Below are 11,765 nucleotides of genomic sequence, written 5' to 3'. Positions count from 1 at the left end.
ATTTTATATGTCCAAGACACATTAAATTAAATTAGAAACAAGTAGTATTATATAAAATATCAATAATTGAGGTAAATTAATGATGTAGTAGGAATATAAAATGCAACAGTCGAAATATACACACATATTTTATTGAGTATTTGCTATTTTTCTTCATCGTTATTATCAAGTGATTTTATATATCATAAAATATTATTATATTGTTTATATCGAGTATATTTTATGAAAATATTAAGTAATGAGAATTCAAAATATCATACATTGATTAATCAAATAGAGATTCGATAAAAACAAAAAAGAAATTTAAATTAGAACAGATCAATTCATGAAATATCTTTCTAGATACTTTCAACGTTCTAATCATTTACGAAATGCGAGATATATTTAATCAAATTCAACGAGATTTATTCGTTTTTTCTTTTGAATAGATGAACAAAACTTTATTATAAAAATATCAAGCTAATTCTAGGGACTTAACTAACCTACTAGTAACTTCTTTTTTCTTAATCATTTATTTCCTCTGTCTCAATTTATATGATACATTTTATATTTTGAAAATCAAACAATTTAAATTTGATCAGAAAGTTGCGCATGAAATCTTTTTCAAAAAATAACATATAAAATAAGACAGAGACGATATTTAAAGCTTGGTGGCTTAATTATAGGGAGTATGTAGTCTATTCTACAAGTACTTGGCATTATAGTGTTGACCACTTTGACATTAAACAAAATTAATGAAGAATCAACTTTAATTTGAATTTCGAAAAGAACCAGCTGATTTAATTTAATAGTGGGACCATAAAATTGATTTTTTTTATTAATTCAAACCATAAAGTGTATATACCCTACATAAAAAGGTTTATAACATTAACAAATTAAAAAATCAATCATTAATCTTTTCTCATGATACTAACTCTTTTGTTAGTTTTTTTGAAGTACGAGGAACTATCCAACTTTAACGTTGTTTAAATTTTGCTCTTTGTAACTTTTTTTTTTTACATAATCAACATTAAAGTAATGAATATTCAATTAATTTGTAGTAATTAAAGGCTACTGGAATTCAAATTAGTGATAATGACATACCCATATAATCAAAATAACATTTGTCTATCAATTTGGCGTAAAAGATCAATAATTTGTTGATTAGGGTTCGATCGTGGCATTGACACCATTTTGAGTAATAGTGTTAAAATGGCACAATCGAACCCTACTACATGTGTTTATATGGTACAAGACTCGATTATAGTGGTTAAATAAAAAATTATATTAATTTTAAATATACCTCAGATAAATTCAGCGAATTGATTATCTGTTTATAATATGACATATATTGTTGCAAAAGAGCTTAGCAACTTCTCTGTGTTCAAATTAAAGTTCCCTTAATCATTTCTGATTTTTCTAACATGATAAGAAACCATTAATTTAGAAAGTTAATTAAGTAGCATGACCCCATCTATGTGAAGTATAGTCGAATGTCAGTAATTCATGATCTTTTTTATTAGAAATTTTGAGTTTGAAATTTTAGATATTAAAAACCTTAAGAGAAAAGAGTGAAATCCTGTTTTTATAGTAGGCAATTGTGTTACAAATTCAAATTAATCGAGTCAATAGATTTTGAATTACTAGGAGAAAAGAGATTACGCGCCATATACTTATCACCTATAGTATCTGTTTCAACTGGATTTGATCTCTACAAGTAATTGATACTGTGATGTAACTTGGTAGTTAGGCGACAAATCGGTACAACAAAAAATACATTCAAATAGTGTTACTCAGACTCTTCAAAAATGTCACTAAAAGTGTGTTCCATCCTCTAAATATAGCGCACTTGCGGAAAATCCGACACAGATGTAGAGCCTGTTTGGCTCAGCTTAAAAGCTGATCAAACTGACTTAAAAGCTGATTTTTGACTTATTTAGCTGTTTGACAATACCCAAAACAACTTATTTTAAGTAAAAAAAAAAAAAACTTATTTTAAGCCAAAAGTTAAAAGCTGGGGTAGGGATGCTTTTTTCCCCCCCAACTTATAAGCTGTTTTAAGTTGACCACATTTTTACATGTTTGCCCTTAATATTTTTATACAATCTCCAAATTACCCACATAACCCTAACATCTCTTTCTTCTATTTTTCCCTTTTCACGTGTGGATGATAGACAATTACTATTACTAATGAATGAAAATAAAATAAATCTTAAATCTTTCAAGTGATCTATTCAAATTATATATTATTAAAATGTAAAATAAGTTGCACATATAACTTAAATAAAAATTTATATTCCTCTTATAAATAATTTGTGATAATAAAGAAATATTTGAATGATAGACAATTATTATTACCTATGGATGAAACTAAAATAAAATCTTAAATCGTTCTTTAATCTATTCAAATTATATATCTTTAAAATCTATAATAAGTTTATATTCCTCTTATAAATAATTTGTGATGAGAAAGAAATATGTGAATGATAGCAAAATATAATTATTTATGACTGTAAAATATAAATAAATTAACTTTTATTATGTTAACAGCTTTTAAGGGTATTTCAGACATTTTGATTTAAAAAGCTGTTTATCAGCACTTATTTGCCAAACACATCAACAACTTTTTTTTTTAACTTCAACACTTTTATCCAAACGCATAACTGCTTATTTTAAAAATAAGTTTCAGCACTTTCAAAAGTACTTTTTTAAAGCTGTTTTTATTAATCCAATCCAAACGAGCCCGTAACGTTTTCAGAGAGTCCGAGCAACCTAGGATGGAAGTACCAAGTTACATCACAGTATCAATAATAAGAATACTGACTTCAACTTTCTTGCAATTGACTACTTGTGGGTCAAGTACTTTCCTAGTTGAGTATATTTCACAGCATTGCAAGATATTTATTGTTTCTCTTTACTTGTTTGGTTGGGGAGTTGTGTGGGTCCTTTTCTAACAAATATTTGGTGACACAGGGAAGAAATTCAGGACAATCTGGTCTCTTTCTGTTGCAGGTGCAGCCAAAAAGCACAAATCAAAGTGGAATAGACCAACTCACTGGTCCCTGGTACCAACCAACAGTATTGAAATGGACTGCAAAATATGTCATCAGTGATAGAATCTGAGCGTCCAACCCAAAACGTTAAGGAAATGGGCGGGGTCTCCCCCTTTGGAGACCCTTGCACAATCGATGAAGGACAAGTGTAGTATTATGTAACGAGAATGGACCACGAGATAAAATATCTCTATGAAGATTCCACTTCTTACAGACCAACTATTCTTTCTGCACTAAGTTTCAGGCCAAGATCACGACGTAACAATAGAAAACAATTGGTTGGTTTCACTAGTAGTATGTATGTCCAAATCAATAAGAAAAAAGAGAGTGATGAAAAGCATATTATAAACAGCAGCAGTGTCAACAAACTCAGCTTTCTGAAATTTATTTGATCATGGGGAAGCAATATGCTCTCTGATACAGCTAACAGATGTGAACATGATGGTGCTTTGAAAAGAAAAAAAAATGGATATTTTAAGTTAGGAATCCCCAATAATCAGCCACCATAAGGCCGGACCCTATCTTGGGCACATATGTATTTCTCGGATGTATGTAGAAACATCAGAATGTTCAATGCAAGATCTAGGCATACAAGTCGTCAACATTGCACTCTCCCAGATAAACTTTTATGCTGTGAGGAGTACCACAATTACCTTCGGCAATAAGTGCTCTGTCATTAGCAGCCATGTGCGCAATAATCTTATAGATCATTTCAATCTGCCAAATGGCAAAAAGGGCAGTCAGCAATTTGCAACATATTGTATGTGTAAATAAAGAAAAAATGAAGGAAGCCATAGAGAGATGGATCATACATCGTCTTCACAATGACAACGTTCAGCTATTTCATCCAGAGTAAGTGGTTCAACAGGCTGTTTACAGCTGGAGAAAGAAATAACATAGTTACTAGCTGTCGTCTCACCAAAGAGAGAATTGAAGGAAAAGAATTTGCACCTGTATTTTAAACCCAAGCAAGAACAATGAGATCTCATCGACATACCTGGCCTCATTAAGTACTTGAAGGACACGCTTTTGAAGAGCAAGAACTTCTCCAGCAGCTTTTTTCCCAGCTTCCACACCTGATGCCATAATAGATGTTAGTTGGCCTTGCATGAATAGGACATAATTAACTTCAATTAAATTCCAAGAGGAAATGGTTGAACAAACCACCCTTTAAAATTTGAACAGAAGAAAATGACCTCATGAAGATCTTGTGTTTTATGTTCAGATCTTATGTGTAAATATAAAGATCACTCGAGAGATCTTGTCATAAAACTAAAAAAAGAAGATGTTGTAATGGGCTACAAAACCAACTGAACCAGTGAGCCAATATGGTATCCTCATCTGGAAGTCTTATCTAATTACCATTCAACTATGATACAGGATAGACAAAGGCTAGTGGTATTAGCACTGGTTTACATAAACAAGCATTAGCATTAAACTCTTATTAGAGTCCATTTAAGAAACAAAAGGATAAAGGAAATACCAGGTTGATGATAAGCGTTAATGTTGACAAGTGAAGCATAAATCCCAACAGCTCGCTCATAGAGTGCTACTAGAGCTCCAACAGATCTAGGTGTCACTTCCTGCACAGTGACTGTGATGGACTCCCGATCGTTCGAATACAGAGCTGACCTTGTTCCCTGCAAAACATGGATCAACCTTCTGAATAAAGCAATAAATAGCAAGAAAAATAAAACACAAAGAACAAAAGATCGTTACTGCGTAAGGAAAAAAGTATGCAACATAAATCAAAAACTGTGAGATTCTGTGAAGTCCACGAGTCAAACATTCACAAAAATCTCTTATGATTAGGTATATTTTTATTAATATCATTACCAAGGAAGTACTGACAAGTTTAAAGAGTAAGCAAAAAGCTGGGAATTTTACACACAGTGCCTAGACAATTTAAACTTCATTTTTAGCAGGAGACAATTCAAATTTCTTAACAAATTAATCAGAAACTTGTTCTTTTTAGTAGAATGCTAAAAGATTGTGTCATCTCAATTATCTTTTGTTCATCAACTATCAATTGCATAGTAGGTCAGTTTATAGAGCATTCAACATCTCACTGAATGAAGCCTCTAGAACATCTTGCATTTCTTGCACTAGACCTTTACTCCCCCTTCCAATCTCTCCACTAAACTGAAATATTACTAGAACTAACCTGTAACATTCCAAAGAGGTAGTCGCCACAAGTAACACCAGGTTCAAGCTCCCAATCATGACCAGGGGGCCTATCACGCAATACTTCAATAAATGTCGCAAAGAAATTGTGCACACCTTCTCGTAGTTGTTGAATATAGCTGGAAACAAGAAAAAGAGGAAATTAAATTTACGGTGAAACAATGACCAGTTAGCAAATACTTGGACAAACTTCAAAAGAAAGTACACCAGCGTCTGTATTGTCATTTTCTTGTTTATTTTTCTTTAGTGATGAGTGAAAAGTACAATCTAAACTTACGCATGTTGATCTGTGCTCCCTTTGTTTCCATAAACGCTGATTCCTTGATTCACCTGTGAATGGAAAAAAGTAGTATAAAAATAAACACCAGAAATCTTTTTCACAACTGAGATTCTATCAACAATCTGAATTAGTGAATGAAGGGAGATCTTATTCATAACTGAACTTCTATTAACAGCCTAGACAAGTGGACAAAGGACAAGGCAGGTACACAAAAGATACTATAGGATTTGTTAGAGTGGCTTAGAGTCCCACATTAGTTGGGGAATGGCCAGGTGGTGTACTTATATGGACTTGGCCAATCATCTCCTCATGAACTAGCTTTTGGGGTTGAATTAGGTTCACGTGGCATATCTTTACATGGTATCAAAGCTAGGTTCATACCCATTTGGGCTCCTGGTCCACGATGCAGCTAGACGTGAAGAGGGGGGGGGGGGGGTTATTAGAGTGGGTCAGAGTACCACATTGGTTACGTTGGTTTGGGGATGGATTAGTGGTCTACCTATATGGACTTGGACAATCCTATCCTAATGAGCTAACTTTTGGGGATGAGTTAGATCTAGGTGCCAGCCATACCTTTATAAGATTAAAAAGAAGTAATTACAGGGTTCCTTTTATCAGAGGTGGTTGTCTAAGTTGGTGCACATATGGGGTTACATGAGTAAGTGGAAACACATCTATTCTGGGTGGTTTTAATCTGAAAAATTAAAAGCTGGAAACTATAAGAAATATACCCGGTTACCGTCCAGGTCAAACTCTTTCCCAAGAGACTCCATGACAAGCTGCTGTAAATACCTACTGAATAGTAATAAACTGTCCTTGTATGGGAGGACAACCATATCCTGCAAGAGATAAGAAACAGCATATCCACTTAGTCAAATACACAACTATATGTTCCTCCGACATCACAACCACAAATCTGAAGGTAAACCAGACCTTGGATCCAACTCCATCAGTTGCCCAGTACCAACACAAAGCAAGTAACGCTGCCGGGTTATCCCGAACCTGATGACAAATAATAAGTTGGTGCAATAGCAATCATCAATTTGTTCTAGTACAAATCAAAGACAGATTCTTGAAGTATAAAAATAGATAATGGCCCATCTTATTTATTCCTGAAGTCAGCCAATAAAAGAAACTATAGCTCCAATAATTCTACAAAGAAATTTATTTCAATTGTATGTACTTGGAAGATTGACAAGTTATTCTCAAAACTTCAAATACAAAAGAGACTTTTATATGCCAAGAGAACATGAAAAAGGCCATATAGTCATACCACAGTGGTCCTGTTTGCTTCATCCATCAATGCAGCACCAGCGAGCATCTCTCTAATATCAATTCCCTGGAGTGAAAAAAATATACGAGTTGTAATGTGACACAAATGTTCAAGACAAGATGAAATAATTCCCGTGTCTAATTCTATACAACAAAGCCTGGCTGACCTTGGATTGTAAGTGTTGTCCGACTTAAATAAAACATGCTTGGTAAAATTAGAAGTTTATGTTCTGGAGGTTGTATATAAGTCAATTTGATAAAGACAATATCACACCAACCATCACATTCATTTACACAAATGAATTCGAACTTCTGAAACTTGGGAGAGTTACATGAAATATTGTTTCTTCTAGAATTGTGATGAAATATTCTTTCTTCTAGAATTGTGTCGAGAGTTTGGGAAGTTTAAAGCAGTGAATTTTGATATAAAAACAAACTGATATTAGAAATGTGACTTTAGGAATGTCAAACCTGAAGTGCAGCTGGAAGTAGACCAACTGCAGACATTTCTGAGGTTCTTCCGCCCACCCAATCAAACATAGGGAATCTGGCCAACCAACCCTCAATTCTAGCAGTGTTGTCAAGCAATGAGTTTTCTTGTGTAATGGCAACACCCTGCACATGAGTGTCAGTAAGCAACAATGAGAAGTGAGAACTACTCAAGAGCAATGCTATGCATAGTCTGCAATGTATACTATAACGGAAAGTGAACAAAAAGACGGAACCAGAGGATAACAGACCAAGCAGAAACTTTTCATAGAACTTCTAAAACTCCTAAACCAGTAGATGCAGATCAAACAAAGGTAAGCCGGTCATTATGTTAATTTAAGTCTCTTACACAGAACTTTCATTTGCTTAACTAAATATGATACTCAACAGAAAGCTACTCCACCTTATGGCTAAAAAATATGAAAGCAGAAAAAAGAACCTGAGGTCAAAACCTGTTTCGCGAATATCAGGCCAGCTTCACGGAAGGCCTTCTGAACTTCTAGCAAGCCATTTCGGGTTTCTGGAGTGCCTCCACTCTAAGTAACATAAAAAGATCAAAAAGAGCATCAGAAAGTCCTCTATTTAAGCAGCGCCCACTGCTTTATCATAGTGGTGAGAGTGCAACGTATGATGTGTAGGTTAGTCGCACGTCACGGGTTCAACACTGCCACAGAACAAAAGTGTGGTGTTTAAGTGGAGGAGGGTAGAGGAGTTGACTCATTATCTACCGAATTCCGAACCGTGCGTCACTAGCCCTTGGAGATTTCTTGGTTATCAAAAAAGATTCTCTATTTTTGTTAAGGAAAAAAACAGAAACTAGATGCATAATCACCTTTGAAATAACAATAACAAGTGTTGAAGCCAGCTCAGGGCCAAGTTGCGCAATTTGATGATCAATGCCTGCTGGATCTGTGTTGTCGATAAATCTTATCTGCCAAGAGATGACAAAGCATAGCATGGATAAAAAAGGTAAGCAAGAGTACTACACATGTATACAATAAGGAAGATTTATTATGAACTATGTAAAAGACAATTTATATTTTCAAATCCTTCATTATTAAGTGCATAAAAAAGGTAAGCAAGAGTAGTACACATGTATACAATAAGGAAGATTTATCATGAACTATGTAAAAGACAATTTATACTTTCAAATCCTTCATTATTAAGTTTTCAGCACAAGTTATTTAGCATCGTTAATCTACACTCTTAATGAGAGGAAGACAGTTCAGTGGAGAACCTCATTAGTGCTTTTCAAATAAGAGAACAATATCATCATGATCACTACAGATGCAAAAATAAGGGATAGGATTAAGTCAAGTCACTTGCATTCGGTTTGATGTTGTGCAGCATCAGTTTAAGCAAAGGTGCACATTAGATGGCGACATACTGGAAACTTTATTCACATTAGGTATTCACAACATGTTGACAAAATATGCTCGATATAAGAAACTGACTAAGAAGAAATATTCCTCTTTTCTTCTCACATGATTTGAAGTTGAGGAAATTTGGTAAAACACCTTAATACTTTACTAATAAAAGAGTGAGTTCAGTCACCCCAGAAATTTCAAAACATAACAAGCACTGATATTTGAACACAACTGCCACTTACCTTCAGAGGAGGGTTGTCAGGTGCCAATGCCTCAGCCACAAATTGTGGTCCAAGAGCTGAACCACCAATTCCAACAGAGAGAATTTGTGTAAATCGGCCTCCAGAAGGAGTCTTGACCTGCAAAGTAGATGTTGTAATTCACAATAAGTTGATCAGGCTTTGGGATACAACAACCCGTAACCAATCAAAGGAGCCAAAATATGCTTTCAGATGTTGAGGCTTAAATTTTTTAGAAGTTAGAAACATAAAGTATATTACAACTCTAAAGTCAAAAGCTCCTTACAAGCTTATTACTACTTACTATTTCCATTCCCAAACAATCACTGTAACTTCATTACTCGTATCATACAAATTTTTAACTATATCAACTTGAAATGCCTCCTGGTTGATCAAAAACAAATAGAGATCATTAAAAAATGGCCAAAGTTAAGATTTTTATAGCTTAAGATTATTCGAGCCAACCAAAAGTCAATCAACTACACCTCAATTCCAAAATCAGCTTTACAAGTGCTCTAAACACAAATTAGGGGTTCTTAATGCAGCACAAAAAAGGCAAATGAAAGGATGGACTTTTAGCTGAAACTCAGAGAGCAGAGTTGACACCAACTGACCTTACCACTGACGACATCATTTGCAAACTCACAAACAGCTTCAAGAGTATTCTCAATCTGCAACCTGAGAAATGAGTTGGGAGCAAGATGAGGACTTCTCAACCAATAGTGACCCACCATTCTACCCTCATCAGGGTTTGCAATAGCCCCCTTCTCCAAATCCACCATATCCTTAAATGCCTTCTGCAAACGAGGCTCCATTTCCTGAAGAAACCCATCACTGAATCCAACCCGACTGATATCCAAATACAAACCCAACTCCTTGTGCTGATAAAGCCACTCAACATATCTCTTCCATAGAGCATTCGGGTTTTTCTCCAACCCAACATTCTCCTTCTTCAACTTATGTACCACGTCATTGTTTCCGGCCGACAAGCTCGCTGAAACCTCACGCGCCACCGCGTGAACATGGAATCTTGATTTATTGGGCAAATAAATTGAACCCAATTGGGAAGAAGTGATTTTGTGAATGGATTTCACTTCAGATTTGAAAGATGAAGAAGGTGAATAGATGCTAGATAGAGAAGAAGAAGCCATTAATTCCACACACCCAATTAAAAAAAAAGAGCTGTAAAAGCAAATTAAGAAGCGATATAAACAAGGAGATAGAGAGATCAAGAAGCCATAGTTGAAAAAAACAAAGTCCCTTTTGGTTTATTTGGCTTTTGGAAGGTAAAGGGGGTTCCTTTGTATACTAAACTAGTGCTGTGATGGTCATTGTTGGTTGATATTTTACTACTACTTCTTTTTGTATACAGGGCATTGTATGTGACAGTATTAAATATTTCAGAGTGTAAAACAAGAAGTTGATATGGGGTTGGTGTCAATTTACAGGCTGAGATTGGTTGGTGATGATTTTGTTTTTTTGGAGGTATTGGTGTGCTATTTTGTGGTAGTCCAAGGACATGGGTCAGCTTCTTGGATATTCTTCTTCTAGATTGTTTGATTCGATCAATTCTTTTAACTTGTATAAATATCATGTATCTTTTAATAGGTATTTTGGACATACTTCACACCTCATATTTGATAGTTCTAGTGTGGTGTTTGGACCAATGTTGTGTGCTGGTGTAGAGAGAGGATGCTTAGATAGATGTGTGGACGTACTAGGAGAGATACGATTAGGATTGAAGTTATATAAGACAATGTACGAGTGACCTATATGGTGGACGATACCAGGAATGTCATGCTGAGATGATTCAGGCATGCAAAGAGGATGTGAGCGGACATGTCATAAGGTGTGATTGGTTGGTTGTAGACTTGTAGAAGAAGTTTAAGAGAGGTAGAGATAGGCCGAAGATGATTTAGGACAAGGTGATTATACACTATATGATATACATTTAGCTTACTAAGGAAATGACCCTAAGTTGAAAGGTGTAGAGATCGAGGATTAGGGTAGAAGGTTAGTAGGTAGTTGATGTTGGCGTCTTTTCCCATCTCCTCGCAACCTTATAAGTAGTAGTGTTTAGAATTTGTTTCTTCAAGTTTTGACTATTCCTTGCTTCATTTCCATTGAATCTTGATATTTTATTGTCATATTTCTTCTCTTTTTTTTGTAACTCTACTTCGCTATCGTAAACAATTTTTCTATTCAACACAAGCAGGAGAAAGGTGATACACATTACCTCCCTACAAATCCTATCTATGAGACTATGCTGAGTATGTTGTTGTCGTTGATATCCTTCGATGTCTACAATAGGTAACAACTAACACAAGAGGTGTGCAATTAATCCTCTTCTCTTCATATGTGATTTTGGCAAATGTTGTCACTTTTGATTGAGGAACATTTGCTTCAATTCTGTTGCATTATGGGCCACCTGATTTGGATGTGTTTGCAACCATTCAAATTGTTCTACCATGTCATAGTCCAAGTAATAATGAGATCAACTTGTGCTTCCATTTCAATTCAACTTCAATAGTATCACTTTATTTACATGATTTGTCATGACAAAAATCAACTTTTTCTTCTCTTTCTATGATTTTAATTTTTTACGTGGACCTAGTATTTACTAACAAGAATTTGTGGTGGAGTTATAAATATTCTTTCATCCTTAATTAAGAGGTCTCGAGTTGAGTCCCTTTAGTACGGAATCACCTTAAGATGCACCCCTATATCGGAATTCCCGCATAAAAAAGTAGTAGTAGTATTTGTTTTCCATAATTCCCAAGATAGCTAATGTTAATTACTAGATGAGAGGTTATGGAGAATATAAATTAAGGTACTTCGATTATTATTATATTATTTTGTTGTAGTTATATCATGTTAATTTTTAATATTTTGTTATAACTTC

General features: G+C 34.6%; 1 protein-coding gene and 1 long non-coding RNA gene across 2 annotated transcripts; one reads left to right on the top strand and one right to left on the bottom strand.

Moving 5' to 3' along the window:
* Positions 1–3,363: 3,363 nt before the first annotated feature.
* On the bottom strand, positions 3,364–10,277 carry GPI1 (glucose-6-phosphate isomerase 1). Its single transcript, NM_001247654.3, is given in 14 exon segments — positions 3,364–3,749; positions 3,845–3,911; positions 4,030–4,108; positions 4,516–4,672; positions 5,197–5,335; positions 5,494–5,546; positions 6,228–6,335; positions 6,430–6,498; positions 6,770–6,835; positions 7,240–7,383; positions 7,710–7,793; positions 8,090–8,188; positions 8,867–8,983; positions 9,478–10,277. Coding segments are annotated over 14 exon segments (1,854 nt in total). The 5' UTR covers positions 10,015–10,277; the 3' UTR covers positions 3,364–3,614.
* On the top strand, positions 5,544–6,836 carry LOC138348346 (uncharacterized). The gene is made up of 2 exons (XR_011220883.1): positions 5,544–5,869; positions 5,940–6,836. It is a non-coding gene; the product is annotated as an uncharacterized lncRNA (long non-coding RNA).
* Positions 10,278–11,765: the final 1,488 nt, after the last annotated feature.

The sequence above is a fragment of the Solanum lycopersicum genome, chromosome 4 (genome assembly GCF_036512215.1).
Source record: "Solanum lycopersicum chromosome 4, SLM_r2.1".
NCBI lineage: Eukaryota > Viridiplantae > Streptophyta > Magnoliopsida > Solanales > Solanaceae > Solanum > Solanum lycopersicum.
Note: the sequence above shows the minus strand (reverse complement) of the source record. Positions and strands in the feature narration are given on the sequence as shown.